At 38.9% G+C, this 19,309-nt stretch overlaps 1 protein-coding gene across 1 annotated transcript in view; it reads left to right on the forward strand.

Annotated features, from left to right (window-relative positions):
* Positions 1-18,889, forward strand: part of b4galt2 (UDP-Gal:betaGlcNAc beta 1,4- galactosyltransferase, polypeptide 2) — a 204,582-nt gene extending 185,693 nt beyond the window's left edge. The window contains exons 7-8 of the mRNA XM_084913342.1: positions 1,984-2,088; positions 13,086-18,889. Of these exons, the coding sequence (XP_084769468.1) occupies positions 1,984-2,088; positions 13,086-13,236 (256 nt within the window). The 3' untranslated portion in view covers positions 13,237-18,889. The remainder of the gene's footprint in view (positions 1-1,983; positions 2,089-13,085) is intronic.
* Positions 18,890-19,309: the final 420 nt, after the last annotated feature.

Consider the following 19,309-nt stretch of genomic DNA (forward strand, 5'->3'; position numbering starts at 1 on the left):
AAACATTTGGAATCAGCTTTTAAAAACTCAGGTAAAGAGAACAAAACTGAAGATGAGAGTAATGAGCAGATTCAAAAAGAGAAAGGTATGAATAAGATAAACGAGGATGTAACAAGGAGAGGAGAAGAAAAAAGGGAAAGCTCTGCATTGAAAGTCTAGAATACACGTGAAGTTGCTGCGGAGCAATATCAGGCATGGATGATTTTTAAGACAAAGAGACTGCACGAATCAGAGCGTTACAATAAATAAGAATCGCTCATTCAGTATCCGTTATGCCGTCTCGGGTATGAATATCAATGTCTCTGGAAGCCTCTGGTTTTAAACTGGGCTTTATGTGGAGCAGAGATGTTGTTTGTGTTGTCTACACCCCATTTGCTGTTGCATTAGATATAAATCTCTGTGCCAATTTGGCCCTGTGTTGAATCTTAGTAATACAATGTTACCACTGTTTCTAAAAGTTCTGATCCCAAACTTTACAGGGAAACACACTGCTAATGCTCGCCTTATTCCCAGCTGATGTCCCCAGAGTTCGAGAGTGGAGATTGATTGGTTGGATCGTTTATGTTTGTGGTATACAAGTATCATTGCTGTGTTAGTTTTTAGCTTCCTTTGCTTTGCAATGTCCTGTCTAGGTGAGTTATGACCCTTTAAGGATGGGACTAAGAGTCCGATGTGAAGGGCAGTAGAAGTCAAAACAGCCGATACACCACCACAAATTCTTTCCTGTTAGCAAGAATAGTCAGTTATTGTGAGATATGTATAGATTTAATGTGTCTTACAGCAATATTTTAGCACAAATATTGATTAGCTGTACAGTCCGTTAATAGAGTTGTCAGTTGCTGTAATGATTTTTTTTGCCCTTCCTGGCCTTGAATGGACCCAGGGATACCTAATGAAGACCATAGCAGATTATAAACGAACACAACATTAAATTTCTGTTCTCATATTCTCCTTTCTTTTTTCTTGGTCTCTGCAAGGTTTATCCAATTCTCAGTAGACTCACAGAGTAGCATTGCATAACTATCACTTCCGAGGAACAAAATTAACCTTTTCACAGTTTTCTATATAACATGTGCATCACAGAAGTGCACATGTTGGGGTTCGAAAGTTAATTATTTGGTTGCAAAAGCTGGCAGAAAATCTAAAAAGTGCATTGTGCAGTAACTGACGCAGCTACACGACAGATCATGGGAAATAAGGGCCTTCCTCTCAGTGCTGCTGAGCGTTTGGTGTGACAGATGGATAGCCAAAATCCACAATTCTCCAAAGTTCAGCTAAAGCTGCAGTAATGAGAAGCTTCAGCTGTTTGACGACAAACACACATGAGATTAAGTCAGTGGGAACACCACGGGGGGATTTTGTACTAAAAAGGCAAAATTAAGCAGCCGCATTTATTGATTTGTTTTGAAGCAAAACATTTGCTCACTCTCGCTTCTATTATATGAGGAATTCCTGCTTTTGTTGACTTTCTATTAATATAAACACAAGTTGAACATATCACATTTTATTATTGATTATTTTCATACAACTTACTAAATGTGTGGATTTCCAGCTTTTCTGTTGTGTGTGACAAACATTTTTATTATTTTTGTTTACTATTCATCAGGTTCGGGCATTTAAAACATTATTTCAGAGATTAGATATTTGAAACAGGTATTTTAAAGGATTTTTTCCCACTTTTTGTAGACTAAATAATTTCTTCACACAGCACAAGTGCTGTCATCTCAGGCTTCGGCTATGGGAACTTGCGATTTCCATAAATTGATTCTCTTTGCTGTTGATTTAATAAAATAGCTGATAGATGACATAAAAAGTTGCAGCCTCGCTATATTTCTTCATTAATGTGTTCTCCCTCTCCTTGTCTTCCAGCTCTGTTTGTTAGTGTTTTCCTCAATAATCAGCATGTTTTCTCTCTCATCTCCTCTTTGGCTCAGTTTGTTTCCTTTTCTCTAATAGATTCTGTTCTATCTGCATGTGTTGCAGGATCACTTTGAATGGGATGAAGGTGTCTAGGCCAGACGTTCGCATCGGCCGCTACAGAATGATTAAGCACGAGAGAGACAAACACAACGAGCCCAACCCACAGAGGTACTGCATCATTGTCTGAAGTCGTTCTCTGGCTTTATATTCGGATCGATCACGCCGCTTTTGTTTCACAGCTACTCGGTTCAGACGTTTCTTTCTGAATTTTTCATTTCAGTTTGAAAGAATTATGATCGCGTGGCACTGCAGAAGTCATCAGTGGCGTGGCTTTATAATTAATGTTTCCTACAGTGCAATTTACTGCTCTGAAATGTGAGGCAGTGTTATGGGCAGCAGTGGGTCTCCTGTTCACTGCTGTCGTCCAGATTATCCACTGTCACTCTGTCCAGTTTTGCAAAACTTAAATGTTAAAGATACTTTAACCTTTAATCAGAGGTGTTTAAATGACGACTTGACCTTTATTTTTAGCAGTTTCTTACACCGTGCACATTCACACTTGGGAGTTCCCTACAACTGACAAGTACTGCAGCTTGTCATAAGAAACAGTGGGCAGTGCTACCTTAGAAGTGTGAAAGTGTTTTAGAAAAGACTTAACTTTATATATTACTTCACTAGTGGCATCTTTACAGCCTGAGTGATGCAGTTTGGAGCAATTATTTTTAACTCGCTGAGGAAAGTCAGAGTATGCAAAATGTCTCTGCAGCACCACAATACTGTTTTTGCCTACTTGGTGAAGGTCAAATGAGGCTGATCATTTAGTGCCAACGTTTAGACATAAAAAAAACATGTTTGATTTTTCTATACTCCAGTGATTTCATATCACTCTTAACCCCTGTGAAAACTGTGATCCAGGGACATGTACACAGTAATATCACTGTACTGTATATGCAGTACTGTGCAAAAGTCTTGCTCCTCTCAGTTTAATATTTACCAAGAAGCCAGAGGAGGGTTTTTTTCAGTTCTCCAGGCTTTCTGAAGCTCTTTCAGTTTTTCTTTGGCTGCTTTTTCACTCCTTTTCACTCCAGTCTGTGTACAAGATGATTTTCAGAATAATTTTTTAAGCCACTTATTGCTGACCTATGAATCATTCAAACACAAAAATGCACCTAACTCAAGGATGAACCAGTGTTCGTTCTACACATATTACACACTTAAGCAAAAAAACATTTTTTTATTTGTATCATTAGGCACTTTGTAACGAGCACCCTGTCACAAAAATACATTTATTCCCATTTTTTTTAGTTGAATATACAAAAATGCCAAGCACATCAGTTTGACAAGTATGAAATACTATTTTTGCACCAAGTTGACTCCCAAAGAGTTATTTGTCATTCCTGCCTGTGTTCTGAGCATGCATTTAGGTCCCCCACACTACACTCAGTCTGCATAACTTTTGGTATGGTGTGTAGTATGTCTTTCAAGATTTAGAGGAAACGGGACCAGTGGAAGACAAAAGAAGCAGAATCCTAAAAGAAAGATCTACAACAGAGGGACAGTATGTAAAAGTCACATCCTTAAGAAACAGGAAGAAAAATCCTGACACGGGACCTAAGAGAAGTATCTGGCCCTTCAGATGATCCATCTACTGTTTACTGAAGCCTCATTAGAGATGGTCTCAGTGGAAGGGTGTCTGTCAAGAAGCTGTTCTTAAGGAAAGGAAACGGGTGAAAAAAAGTCTCAGGAATGGCAAATTACGCAAGAATTGGACTGAAAATAAGTGATGGGTTTTATGGCGTGATGAATCCAAATTTGACATTTTTGGTTCAAATTGTCATCAATATGCACAGAGGAGGTCAGGAGAGAGGTACAACAGTGAGTGTCGAGAGCATTCTGTCAAACACAGTGAAGGTCACGACTTGGGGCTGCATTTCAGTCAGTGGTGCTGGATGGAAATCAGGAACGTGAAGAAGTGCCATCAGATTTTGATCCACTATGCAATGCTATCTCTCAGTCTGAGGTGCAGGTGTAAACAACATGAGTGAAACGTTTTACTCATAGTAGGATATTAAAATATTTAAGCAATAGCCCGATGTCATGCAAGAAGACAAGGCGGCATGTTAACTAAATAAAATCTGTGTGGCTCAAAGGTGTGATTATAAATTCTTGTTAACCCTTATTGATTGAAAGTAATCTAATAATAGGCAAATAGTAATATGAGCATTGTGGCTCATGTAAGTGTAGAGAATCTTAGATGGAAACTTCATGCCTAAAAGTATCAGATGACTGAACAAAATATAAGTAAAACAAACCTCTGAAGGCCACAGCTCAACCTTGGTGGCCACTAAAGATTGTGCGATTTTTAAATGCCAAGAACAAAACACTTTCACTAAACCAAAAATTGCTTTTCAGAGATACGGCCCAGGGGCTTAAATGTTGCTCTTTTGGCTACACCCATTTAAATTGCTTTTCAGACAAATGCGTAAAAACCTTCCCCTATAAGTGTGTTATTTTATGGTTTGATGAATGAGACCCAATATGCAGAGATGAGCCCTTCTAGACACATTAATCACCAGGAGTATAGCACCTCACATTAAGCTGCTTAAATGTGGATTATCACTGTTTATTCTCCTCTAAGAGCCCCCGTTTTCATGCCTGAATAGACTGGGCAACGATGCCTCTCAACACAAAAAATCAATAGCTGCTGTGGCTCTGGCTGAATGGAGACATAGTGAAATCTGTTGTCTCCTCCAGTAACATTTTAGTTTGATCTCATGTGACATTATTATGTTTCACCATTCTGACAAACTCTGCTGCCTCATGGTGGAGTGAGGTCTGGTTTAGTTGTAGCTCCTAAATTGGTTTATAAGAAGATTAAAAACTGCTGGCAACAAGAGCCATGAGTGAAAGAGTATTGACTGTGTTTGCTGGAGCCAGACAAATTCTGACCAGCTTGATTTGAATTTTGAAGATAGCCTGTGAGCACTGCGTCTGATACATTGTTAAAGTTTTTGTTTAATGAGCTAGCCTGAATGGGATCAATAGCTCTTTTTACAAGAGAGGCTTTTATACAGCTTGTGAAAAAAATTACAAACAGCAAAACACATCAAAAACAGTTACAGAGCTCTGAAAAGGTGCTTCATAAAAAGTTTGGACAATACGCCAAGGTCAGTCTAAACTAAAAGAAAGTTTCACAAAGGTATCTTCGAGAATTATTTTGTAATCAAAAACTGAATTTGAAAACTTTCACTTTTTTTCTTCTTTTAAAATAAACTTTAGATAAACTTTCAAAGCATGCATTCTCTGGGTACTACGGCTTTCTCCTTCAGTCAAAAGACATGCTTGTTATTTTGGTTGGATTCTAAAATTAGCTGTAAGTGTGGATGTGAGGGTAACTGGTTGTCTGTCTCTTAGCCCTACGACAGACTTGGGTCCTGTCTGGTTTGTAGGGGTCTACCTTGCCTCTTACCCTACAACTGCTCGAATAGCCCTGAGCCCCACCACGAGCCTGAGCTGCAAAAGCTGAAGTGTTGTATTAAGTTTTTATTTTTATCTTGTTGGTAACTCATTAACTAAAAAACAAATCAAGTCACAGCTATTGCACACCTTTAATACTTACTTGTATGTGACAAATTAAAGAAAATATGTTTTGTTGGTTTCCATCTTCATATTTTTATTCTCGGACTGTCCTAGAGCAGCTTTGTATGAGTCACAGTTCAAAATAATCCTTCTTTATCATAAACTGGAGCTTGGTGCATCCGCTTAGTTCAGACCTGAAAGATGCCGTTTCAGCTCCTCTCCCTTTAAGGTCAAGGATGACCTTAAAAGCAGAGTTTCAGCTTTCTTCTGATTGGCTGCTCAACACGGACAAAACTTTGAAAAACACATGGGCGGGCTAATTTTTCCACAGCCAATGCTATGTGAGGCAGGTGACCTCATTATGGATTTCTGCTCTGAGACAAGAGTTAAAAAATAAAAAAACACAAAACCCCTTTGTCACTGGGTTGAGAAACCCCCAGGCTGGGCAACTCCCCGCTTATTCTTCACCTTCTTCTTTTTGCTGCTCCCTTTCGGGGTCATGACAGCGGATTATCTGCCTCCATCCTAGCTAACCCTAGGATCCTCCTCTGTCACACCGACCCTCTGCATGTCCTCCTTCACTACTGCCTTCACTGTGGTCGCCTTTTTTTCTTCCTACCGAGCAGCTCCAGCTTCAATATCCTTTGTCCAGTATATCCACTATCTCTCCTCTGCACATGTCCAAACCATCTCGCCCTTGCCTGTCGAACTTTGTCCCCAAACTGCTCAAGCTGAGCTGTCTCTCTGAGGTACTCACTTCTAATCTTGTCCATCCTGTTTACTTTCAGTGAAAATCTTCATGTGCCACCTCCAGGTCTACCTCCTGTCTTTTTCTTAGTGCCGCTGTCTCCAAACCATACATCATAGCAGGTTTCACTACCGTTTTGTAAAAGATCCCTTTTACTCTTGACGATATCTTTCTGCAGTCACTGCTTTCACCTCTGAACTCCTGCCTTTTCTTCTCTCTCGCTGTCTCTTAACATGTCTTCCCCGCTTTCTTCTTTTATTGTTTTAGGCTAACAGTAGCACAATGTCCACCAGCACCCTGTTGGCCACAAAGAGGGTCGTTGTTAACCCAGACTGGGACCGATCCTGTATGAAAATGACACATAAAGAATGAGACATGCTTCATTCGGCCAAGATTTTACGCCCTTCCTGATGCAGCCCTCCCCGTTTATCTGGACTTGGTACCATCAATAGGAGTACACTGGCCACATTATTTAAACTTTTCTCCATGTTGTTATGAGCATACACCATTGTAGCAGTATATGACTGAAGATAAGAAAAGCATAATAGGCCCCTTTCAACATGGAAAAGCTGAACTCTTGTCTCCTGCAGTAAGGAGATCTGAGGCATCTGTCATGCGATGGGGAGGTAGGATTTGACTTCACTTGTACCCTGAGAGGGAAAGATCACTGCAAATCCATACAAAGCTGTTCTTGTTGATCACAAATACCCATAAATATATTTTATTATATTATATTATACTATAAATATGAATTGGATACCTTAAAGAGAACATTTTTGTCTCCTCTTAACCTTAAATATGTAACATGACTTTTGGTCTTTTCTTAGTTTTTTGTTTTATTAAATCTCTTCCTTTCTTCATGCCAGTCTCCTATTACAACCTGCAAGGTAATAAATAAAAAAATATAAAAATATAAAATCACCTGAAACAAAATGGAGAGATTTTTTTTTTCATGCTTCACGACTACAGAAGTAGAGATGTCAGACATACATATAGATGTAGTTTAACTTCAAACTTAACAATCTGTCCTGGAAAATGGCGGCAGGAACTTGAATGCAAAGATGTCTAAAATAACCAGGCCTGTTTAATGTGTCATCTATCATTGTTTTGTGTATGTGTGTATATGTGAAAGTGTGTGTGTTTGACTCAGAAAGATTCAACGATCCCTCTGTAATTGCCTGCTGAAATGACACCGTTAGAAATAGGAGCCAGCTAGGTCAAAGTGGTCTAGTTGCCTTCATCAAAATCAATAAATCAGCCAGTGGACTGAAAGAGAGAGGGAGAGAGTGTTTGTGTGTGTGCACACACTCGTGCGTGTGTCTGATTGATACCTTTTTGTCGTTTTCCTCCTCGTCTTGATGGTCATTCTGGACTCTATAGACCATAGACCACACTTCCTCAATAAGAGGTGACACCAACAGGGACGCTATTTATTTGAGGTCGATGCATTATTCATAACTGTGGCGAGGGGCAGAAAATAGCTGCCTATTAGTGGGCAAAAACTTCATTTTTACAGCCCTTCTGGACACTCATTATAATGTCTCGGAAATTTTGACTTAAAGGATCTGTTTGAAAAGAAGCAGGATTTGGGCTTAAATAAAGCATGGCAGCTTAGAATAATCAGGAGGCTGTGAAATTAACCAATTAACCAACACTGCCACCTATTACACCACCAAATGCAACTCAAGATGGTAAACCTAAAATCAATCATGTATTTGTACATGAATCACCTATACATAATGATTTGCTTGTATATTCAATTGATGATTCAAGTTGATGATGATTCCACTCAATTCTTATGGATTTCCATAACCCAAGTAATGTGACTGGCATAACCAGCCTATTGTATGCCTGACATGATGTATTCTCGAAGCTGTGGATGAGCAACCAATGGTTACCAGGGGGTTAGTGAGTGGCCTGTAAGCCTGCATAACTGTGGCTTCAGTAATTGATTTAACAGAAATTGCCAGCAGCCACTCTCAACCAGTCAGGGAATACTTTTTTCCCTAGCAACCACTGGTTGCCAGGCGAGAAGCCAGTCTCTAGTCCTGTATGACTGGAGCCTTAAGTAAAAAGTGTCAATGCATCTGTTTGATTTTGCAGAATTATCTAACAAAACATTAACAGCAACGCTGTTGTTAATTTTTGTCATGGAATAAATCTGTGACAGACGTGACAATTAACAATGTAACATCAACTTGGCCGAAAAAAATGATTATTCCCTGATTGATTGTGTTTGGTTGCTGGAGGTTGACAGCTGGTTGCTGGGAAAATAATTGCCAAAGCCTCCAGGCACACAGACCGACCGTCAGGGACCGTGATTGCTTTGTTTGTTAGCATATAAACTTTTACCTTTTACCATAAATTTCTTAATTTGTCAGTTCTTTAGTCCAAGAGATGATTTGGGGATACTTGTTGATAGCTTTCAAATGATATCACATACCCAAAAATGTGGCAACCAATAAGGTGTCAATGGCACAATAGGATTCTATACTGGGAAATATTCAAAAATTGATAGAATATCATAAATAGACTACCTTTAAACCATTTACGTTGCCTTGTTCTGAAGTATATCAAGGAGTTTTTGGTCATTGGCCCCTTATGTGCCGTATATATATTCAGCATGTATATGCAGAACACACACGTGTGTGTGTGTGTGTGTGTGTGTAAAGTTTCATTTTAAGGTTGTTCTTGCAGAAGCCTGCCAATTGCACTGATAAACTAAGCTTTTGTGTCCGCTTTTTGTCTTCAGGTGCAGAGTTTCTTCTCTGTTTAGATTCAGATTAATGATTGAGCCTTTTGGGAGAGTTTATCTGGAGTACCTGCGTAATGTCCAGCTTTTACCAAGGGAAGCATTGTCTTGACTATCTGATGAATGTTTACTATCTCCTCTGCACACATGCATTCACATTAACTCGAACATTCACAGGAGTCCATTCTCTCAGCTTGTCTGAAATGCTGGTTAGGCATAGCAATGAGATGTTGTGCCGATGGATTTAAGAAAGAGGAACATTAATCACAAGCTACAAGTATCAGTTAGAGCACACACACATACACCATTTGTATCGGGCAAACAGCATTGCAATTGAATGAGATGCACAGCAAGCTCATTCAATATGCCATCCCTTTGTTATCATCCTGGGACACTGCAGCTGCAGAGGGTGTTTGTGTGTATTTGGGTTGATATCTGTATGTGTATGTAACCAATAATAAACAATAACTAATAATTACCTTTAAAGAAAAAAATGTAACCTAACATCACTTTAAATTTACAGTTTCATTCATAATACAGAAGAAGTGGGAGGTAGTTCTCATTTGCTAATTTATTACTGAGAGACTAATGATGAGAGGATTGATAAATTCTCACACCTGGGAAGTAACTATTAGCTTAGCTTAGTATAGCTAGCTAGAAACAGCTAGCCTACATCTAAAAGAGATAAAGAAAATCCACTTATTGACACCTCTGATGCACACTAATTAATTTCTTATATATGAATGACTTAATTTCATCAAAAAAAACAACATTTAAAAAAACAAAAACAACATTGATCTTTAGCTGGACTGTTAGCATTAGCATCTAATCTGCTTGCCAGTCCTGTGAGCTGTTGTAGTTTATTATGTTACGTGACTTGATAGATATCTTTCTAAGCTATGTTTGTATTTGTTATATCTAACATATCTTATCTTAATTTTGATTAGATTAAAAGATAATTATTATATACTTGGGTATTATAATGAACTTATAATAAAATACAGCAGTTTAATAAAAAGCTTTAGTGTTTCTTTCCTATAGACTCAATAAATAAATGAAGGTTAAGTCATTTTCTGATGGTGGAGTGATTGGACACAGATCTAAGGGTACTGAAAAAAACAAAAACAAAACTTAACCTTACCTCGATCTGTAGTTGTTGCTGTGCTGTCAAAAGCTAAGTACACCCTTACTTCTTGCATAGGACTTAAGTGGGTATGTAGCAAACAGCTGCTACTAATTAAATGCACCTGATTAATTGAAAAACGTTTGGCTTAAATGTTTTAGCAGCTTGCTGGTCTGAAGCATTCAGGTGTGTGTTAACACAATGCCACAATCTTCCCAGAAGTGGATGTCCCAGTAAATTCACCCAAAAGTCAGGCCTTACATTGCTCAAAGACATTTTTTAAAAGATACATCTCAGTTCATGGCAGTACAATTAGAAATTGACTGAAAATGTTTGGCTTATTTGGAAGGCTAGTCAGACCATGCCTGTCTACTAAAGTAAAGAGCTAAAGCTTGTCCTAAATTGGGTCAAATCAACAGGACAATGGTCCCAAGGACAGCAACAAATCTACAAATGAACAGAATACAATCAAGATGCTGCAATAACCCAGTCAAAGTCTAGACCTTGACCTGAGTAAAGTTCTGTCACTGGACTGTAAGAGAGCTATGCATATAGCAAATTAAAGAAGCCTACAAACCTCGAAGAACTGAAGCAGCATTGTAAAGAAGAATGGACCAAAAGTCATACAGAATACAATTATTTCAAGATATTCCTGCAAAATGTGCGTCTTAAAAGTTATTGATATACTTTTTACTTTTCGCAGTACTGCATTAGAGTCCTGTAAAACCTTTCTTTCTTAAGAAAGAACCAAATGAGTTACCCAAACTCTCAAACTCTTCCTTTAAGATTTTTTTTCAAACAAGGTTAAGTGGGCCAACTCAAAATGTGACACTAGAGCAAAATAACCCTGATTAGCTGGCACGACAATCTATTGTTGAGATTCTTAACCAGAAATGTTTTCCTGTGAGACCCTCAGTGGAATTAAAAAGGAGCTTTACTTAGCCCAGTCAGGACGTCTGGAAATCAGGCTAATGAATATGTAACGAGGATGTCTTTGTCTCGCCCTCTAACTCTAGAAAGTAAGTCTTAGAGCTTTGAAAGGATACATAAGGTAACCTACAGGGTGTGCCTGTATGTGTGTGTTTACATGTATTAGATATTCTTTATACTGAATGTAGGCAGGGATTGTGTTTAATATTCTTCGTATGATAGAGTCATCCAAAGATTTAGCTTTCCCCCCCCTTCATTCGCTTTATTTTTAATATCAGTATATCTCCATCCATCTGTCACACCCAGATATGTATCTCATCGCCTATCTGTCCTTCATTTTTCTTCCCTGTCATCCAACCTCCGTTTTACCTTAAACACACTCCCATTCCTCTTCTGCTTCCTTTCTCTTTCTCCTAAACGAATTCCCCCTCCTTCCAGGTAAAAGTGCCATCTTTTTGTAGAAGTCAGAGAACACGTGATTCTATGTATATGTTACTGTATTGTATATTGTGCAGTAGGAAGATGCTTGACAACGTTTTTTTCCCCCAGCTTCCATTCATGCCAATAAAGATTTTTGATTTGATTTGAGAGAGACAGAATGCAGGAAGAGAAGAGAGATCTTTGCTCGTCAGCTCTGACAAGGATCTGTAGACTCACTGGTCCATGTCGGACTGAAGTGTCATCTCCAGTTGCATGTCCAAGCATATCATTAAGAAGACATCTTTTGTTGCAGTCAGTCACGGCTGTCTTTTGAAAGTGAGTGTGGAGTTCTGGGTGTTTGCACACATCAGCTCTTTCTCTGCTCAGAGACCTCAAAAAAAAAAAAAAAAGAAAAAGAAAAAAAGGAAGAAATTTTAAGACAAGAGCGTAAACACGCTGGTAGACACTGTGGCCTCATTTCCATTCTGAATGCCTGCAAAAACTCATGCTACTACAAGGGTGACAGGCGTGTTTGTGTTATGAATCTGTTTTAATGCCAAAGGTTGCATCACATGCTGAACTGAGGCTCAGCAGCCGCTCTGTGTAACTGCCTGACACACTGTGTGAATTTTTTTCCCCTCTTTAATACCAAAATCAGAGCGCTTTCTGATGTAACTGCTGAATCACAGCCAATGGGAAAAGATATCCCGGCATAAGACAGAAAAACCCAGGTAGATATTATAGATCATCCTGTTCTCTGAGTCCCTGTGCTAGGCCACAGCACCACCTGTTGGTCACGATCAGCTTGGGGAAAAAATCAGATACTCTATTTTCTTAACTTTTAGGAAACTTTAGCCAGTAGACATCAGGCTCTTTTCATCATATTGGTTAAATGTGCACAGCAGCACATTGCAGATGGAGTTCATGCATGTTTTTGAAAGTTTAATCTTTTCTAATATCTGTTTTTGTTTTGTTTTTATTTGCCTTGAATGCTTTCTGGACTGGTTTATCCCCTGTCTTTAAGTTATTTCCAATCTCTGCAGTGTCCTGTGCACAGAATATGATCTTTTGTGTATATTTGTGCATTGCATATTCCATTAAAAGTGCGCCTGCAAAATAAAGCAGATGTGCTCTGTGCCACCGCAACCCGGAATTGGATTAGAGGATTAAAAATGGATGGAAAAAATGACCAAACTTGGCACAACTTTCAGATGCAGTTTTAAGGGTTTGCAAATATACAAAGGTCTGCTCTTCTTTTTGACTTTTTTATTATTAAAAACTTGCACTGGAACCTACAGCTAGGCCTTTTTTTCAGTTTTCCTCATTTTTTTCTTTCCTTAGCAGTGTGTCAGGCATCTGGTTGCTTTTCGTAGAATAAAAAAAACAGTTGACGAGAAGAAACGATTGATTTATATTTTCTCGTCCACATTGCAGCATTGCTGTAACTGTATCCGAACTTGGGCTCTAACCTGGTACCTGGTACTTTTTATCTGGTACTCCTGTTTTTGATTTGTTTTTAACTTACACTGAACTGAATCTAATATTCTTGATTGTCTCCTTCATTTCCCGCTCTCTCCCTGCCCTTCCTTCCCTCTCTTCATTTACTCCATTAGATTCAACAAAATACAGAACACCAAGAACACAATGAAGAAGGACGGCATCAGCTCTCTGACCTACAGACTGGTTCAAGTCAAGAAGTATCCTCTGTACACAAACATCTCCGTGGAGATCGGCAAGCCACCACCTCGGCCCATTAAGGGCTAGAAGAAATGAAAGAGAGAAAGTGGACAATGTGGGGGAGGATGCAACTGGCCTAGTGAGAGGAAGATGTGAAAGAAGAGAACTTAAAGGATGGAAAGAAAACTGAGAGTGTCTCACAGGCATCTGAAAGAATATGAAATTGAAAATAAGAGAGCAAAACTTGTCACAAGCACATCATAGTGTCTCTTTCTGCCTCGTTTCCACTCTATTCAGCTTGATATTTCTCTCTTTTAGGACTCAGGCTCTTTCCACCAACAACTTCTTGAAGCAGACAGTGGGTGCTATCACACCTGTAACAATCAATGACTGCAGAATGAATAACTTGTGGACCAAAGGTGGATTATCAGTGGCGTCAAACTTAAGTTTTCCTATCAAACTGGAGGGCAACTGATGGCATGTTGACAGCGAGCATTGACAGGAACTGCTGGTGTGTCACGTAACACTTTGTTAAATGTTGACGATGGATTTCTCGTAACGTCTTAAAACTGTCTCCATGAGAAAACACACAGACTGTTTTCATGCATACTTTGAAAATGCAAGAAAGAACTAACTTTGTGCGCATTAACAGCCCCTGGAGTCAAGCTGTAACATTAACACAACATACTGACATGCAGTGATGAACTGTGTTACTGTGTCTAACGGCTTGCATATCAGAGACATCAGCGTCTCTTGCCCTGTGATGCTAACAGACAATTTGCTTTGGACATTTTCGTCAGGGAGTCACTTGTTTGGATCTAATTACTCAATCAAACCCTCTGCTATCAATTAATGAATGTGTATTGTGCCTGCATCTACAGCAGAAGACTCAAATGAGTGCTGGTGACACATGAACACGCTGATGAAACGCGTTTGTCAGCCGCTACAGACGACCGGGAACTCTCTTTTTGTTCTCTGTTTTTATACATATATATGAAGTTAAACTCTGGAAGCAGAAGCTGACTTGTTGAGAGTTTTTCAACAACAGTAAATAAACTGAAAGGATGAAAGGGTTTCTCCTGTATGCAGTGTACTGAAACTATCTTTGGAGAGCATTTGAAATCAAATGGAGGAACTGAAGACAGCAGGTCTGATACATACTGACAGCTCAGTTATGATTTTGACCCCCTGCAGCACATAAGGAGATTATACTTCTGGAAACTTCTTTTTTTTTCAGTTTATTTTGCTAATATGCACTTTAAAGTCAACATTGAGCTAATACTCCTTTAAAAGATATTGGAAATTTACCATATTTTCTGCACATACAGTATTCCCCTAAGCTCCAGACATCCACTGGTGTTGGTTTTCTTTTAGCTAATGTCACTGTTAACGCTAAATTTGGTTGAAAAGTCAGGGGGTGAAATTTGTTTTGTTTGGATGTCTTAAAAGTTTTAAATTTGGTCCAAAAGTGAACGTTTTATATCAAATTTACCAAATAGGCTAATATTACTGGGCAACCTGTACAGATAGGTCCAAAATTTGTTGGGCAAAGACACAGATTTTGTCATTTGTATACCACCACAGTGGATTTTAAATCACCCAATCCAGATCTGATTGCGTTGCAGAGGTTTTGCATTAACCATTTAGGAAATTCAGCCACTTTTATATGCCATCCCCAATTTTTCAAAGGCTCAAAGTTATTTGGACAATTGGCTGAAAGGCAGTTTCATGGCCAGGCGAGGTCTGTTATCTTGTTTTTTCACAACAAGTGAACCAGACATAATATCTCAAGTTACACCTCTTCAAAGTAATTTCAAATATGACGCCAAGAGAGATGTAAGTGCAAGTGAGGGAGGCCATTATTAGGTTGAAAAACTAAGATAAACCTATCAGTGACACAGCAAAAACCTTTTCCAAATCTAAAGTCTGGTTCATTCTTAAAAACAGTGGATGCACTGACCAGCGCAGCAACACCAAAAGGCCTGGAAGAAAAAGAAAACAACTAAAGTGAATGATAACACAGATGTTAAGAAAAACAACTTCTTGTCTAATGAAATCAAGAATGAACTCAAGGAGGTAATGGTATCATTGTCAAAGTCCACAATCATGAGACACCTTCATGAATGGAAATACGGAGGTCTTATAACAAGGTCTAAAACCCCTAATTACACAAGTGAACTGTGAAGTGTACACACTATGCTCTCTGCTCAGATTCAACCAGAGTGCAAATGGATAATGACCCAAAGTAATCTGAGAAAGCAACCCAAGAGTTTTTCCTTTACAGGCAAAGGAATTAGAGATTCTTCAATGACGAAGTCAGTGACCTTATTTCAGCCCAACAGAGCATGCTTTTCAGTTATTAAATACAAAAACAGAAAGCCCCACAAACAAGCAGCAGTGGAAGGTGGTTGTAGTAAAAGCCGAGCCATCTCAAGGGAGGAAACACAGCATTTGGTGATGTCCTTGGGTTCTCGACTCCAAGCAGTTATTGACTGCAAAGGAGTTTCATGAAAGTATTAAAATAAATCTACAAATAAATCTTTAAAACTATGCTGGTTTGGTTAATAGTTTTTAAAAAATTGATGTAATTCCTAAACCATTAATTCAAACTTTTTGTTAAACCCCTTGAATTGGAATTTGAAGCTGAAAGTCTGCACTTCAGCCACCTATTGATTAAAACCCACTGCACTGTACACATAATTGTAAAAAATTGTCTTTGTCCAACAAATTATGGACCGAACTTCAAGTGTGTATACACGTGTAAATGATGTTTTTATTCTCATTGTGTGTTGCGTAGTGATGGTATTTGTGTACACCTCTGGAGAGGCTAAACACATTGTTCCAGCATGCTAGAGCAGCACAGTAGGAGCAGGATAAGCGCCGCAGCCTCATAACGAGAAGGTTCCATGTTTGAATCTACAAAACAACAATCGACAAAAAAGGGACATCAATCCATTGATCTGTTCATCAGTGGATTGATGTCATCCTGCTGTTCATCCTTTACTTTTTAACCAAATCTTGATGTCGTTCAGACATCTGGCAAAATTGTCTCCCGACGTCATCCCGCTGTCTTTTGAACAGGTTTTTGCTCGGTGGGATGTCGAAGAAATGAGCTGTCAGTTATGTTTTATGAGGAAAAAAGCAGCGTGAATACAAAAGCTGACTCTTGTAAGATTTACAAGCGGCTCCACGGGCAGGACAAGGTGAAATAATTCTCAAGGTCTCTTTTAAGCCTACAATCTAACTTGGTAGTCTTTTTTTTTTTTTTAAGTGTCACAATTCATTAATAGTCCGTTGATACTATAATATTAATATGCCGTTTTATCTCTCCTGTCAATCGTTTAGCAGGAGACGATCATATCCGGACGGAGGAAATTATAAGGTGCTGCTCTTTGGCTGGCGGAAATTGTTAATTTTAGGGCAGTAATGAGAAGTTACAGTTTGAGCAGTATGACTGACGTCCCTATTGCTGCTTCAGATTTTATCAACATCAGCTGTCAAGCCTACATGCTAAACGGTTTTATCACCCATTCAGATTTCACAAACGATGGGCTAAATTAATCCTTTTTTTATTTAAAGTTCTGGAACTTTTTGTCTCATGTTTACTTCTGTCATTTCTTCCATCACCGCATTGAAGTCTTTGACTGTTTTGTACTTTGATGCTTTGCTTTTCTTCTTCCTCTGTTTTCTTTTTCCTGGTCTCTACTGTCAGTGTTGTTATTGTTGACGCCTAAACGCCAAACTGATGCCTTTAGAAGTGATGTGTGCTAAGGGGAAGGGAAGGTTATCTTGAATTCTTTCTTTTGGGCAAACGCGATAGAAATGTGTGTTTTGAGATTGAAAATATTTAAATGTTTGTTTCGGTGCAAAAAGAAAAGAAAGCATTTGCAGTATGTTTTCATGAAAGTGGCAGGGGGGTTGCATAAAGTCTTGCAACTGCAATTTGAACCACAGAGAACAACTTGGGGCTTTTATTTTGGTGAAAATCGAGCACCGTTGGCCTCCTCTTTGGTTAGCCTTGAGGCAAAACTGTTCCCATCTGTTTGGCTCTCTGTTATCTTTGCCTCAAGCTTATTGGAAGGTATCAATGCTCTTTTCTGCACACACACACACACACACCCGAGCACACACGTTCATTCAAACTGTCCACCCCTCCCTTGCTCTTTTTTTTTTTTTTTTGCACCATCTCCCTTTTCAATGCCTCTTCTTTTGTACTCTGCCAGTTTAGGTTGTTTGTGGCAATGGCACACTGTTGTGCTTTGTGATGGACCCACTTCAGGCGCAGCCGTGCCTCACAAGGGTGCTTCGACTTTCAATAGATATTGACAGGGCCTCTCTTTGAGTCTGTGAAGTCCCGGCCACTTACTGTATCTCCATTTTCCTCTTTCTCGGCACACATCCCCATCCTTGTGTCTCCCTTCTTTTCATGTCCTCTTTGCATGTCGTCATTTTATTTTTCACTTTTCTCTCTGTGCTTTGATCCTATTTTTTGTTTTTTAAGCAGTAGTCTCCTGGTGAGTTTTTGTGTTGTCAGACTGCACACAGGGGTCAACAACGATCCCTTCTCCAAAGTGTTTACAGCTCACGCAGTGCAATATTACAGATTCATTCACCTCTATATTATGTTCTTCTTTTAAGTCATTGTTGAGGGATGTGGGATGACATTTTAAGGACTAGTTTCAATTCTAATGCAGTCATGCAAATTTTTTAAATTTGTCTTATAAACCTGTTGTGTTATCTAAACATAATCAAAGATTAAAGGCAGATAAAATGATGGCATCACTATTTTCATCATTCCCGCCATATCAAAGGGACAGTGCAGCAATTTAATGTGCTTTGTAAAGTTGTGGCCACTCAGGCCAACATATCCCAGCCGTGCGGTTAGCTTTAAAATAGAAGTTTAAAAATATTTCACAGAGTTGGTAAGTGCAATTGGACATTTTGGGCAGTCAAGAAAAAACCCTTTTAAAAAGAATTTAAATTACTTCCCTGTTTACCAAAAGATTAATAAAGAATTTGACTCATATTTGCTGGGTTCATTTTGCATGGGCTTAAAATGTTGTTGCATGCTCTGCCCTTAACTGTGGATCAACTATGAGTGGGTTCAACACCTTTTAAGTCACTTTGAACTAGAGTTCAAAACACAGTTCTAGCTGCCTTCTCCTCGATGGCAAAGGCAGCGGGAATTCATGGGCACTGTGGTATTTCAAGCCACACCTAAACAAATAGACTGAACTGTAAAATTTGTGGAGTGTCCCTTTAAATGTAAGATCAATCCTTCTGGGAAGCCTTTATGAGATGAGAAGTTGACAGAAAGTTGAAAAAAGGTATAATTTAAAGCAGGAGAGGGATGGGTGCAGTGCAGTGTGTATAAAATGTGGGTTAAAGATGTAAAAATCAGCAGAAGAAACTTTAGCATAAGTAGTATTTGAAAGAACCACGAGGAGTGCTTGATGTTTCTTGTTGGACTTTTTGACTTTTGAAGCTGTTCCAGCTGTCAGGTAAACCTGGTGGTTCAACTATTCAAAGCGCTTTTTTTCTGATACTTTTTTTGTTCATCTGCTGCCGATGGCAGACGGGACTTTCAGGCCTGTGGGTGTTTTTAAAGATTTCCTGTACCTGTATGTTTTTTTTTCTTTTTGTACATTGAATGTTGAAAATGTTATATCTTATATAGAATGCATTAAATCATATCAAACCTACTTTTTCTATACAATCAATAAATCTGCAGTTAAAAAGATACTGTGATGATGGTGTGTTTCATGTTTCTTTGAATATTTCCTCTTGATCTCAAACAGCCCAGTTGAACTTCTGCAGACTTTTTTTCCTCTTTTCTCTCCTGAGTGCTTCTTCTTCACCCTTCGTAGGTTTTTACACCATTCTGCATTTATTCATTAGTTGTTCTCAGGCTCTATTCCTATACTCTGTTTGACCTGTCTTCCTCCACTCAGCCCCAAACAGTCACGGAAAATGACTGCCCCTCCCTGAGCTTTGCACTGCTGGAGGTTTCCTCCTGTTAAAAGGGAGTTTTCCCTTCCCACTGTCACTTCTCACTTATATTGCTCATAGTAATATAAATAAAACTGAATTGAATTCTGTCCTCTAGTTAAGTCCACAACACAAAAGCCTTTTCGTCCTCTTATTGTTTTAGTTTACTGGT

This window comes from Perissodus microlepis, chromosome 18, assembly GCF_051167445.1.
Source record: "Perissodus microlepis isolate ML-2025 ecotype Zambia chromosome 18, ASM5116744v1, whole genome shotgun sequence".
In the NCBI taxonomy this organism is placed as follows: Eukaryota; Metazoa; Chordata; class Actinopteri; order Cichliformes; family Cichlidae; genus Perissodus; species Perissodus microlepis.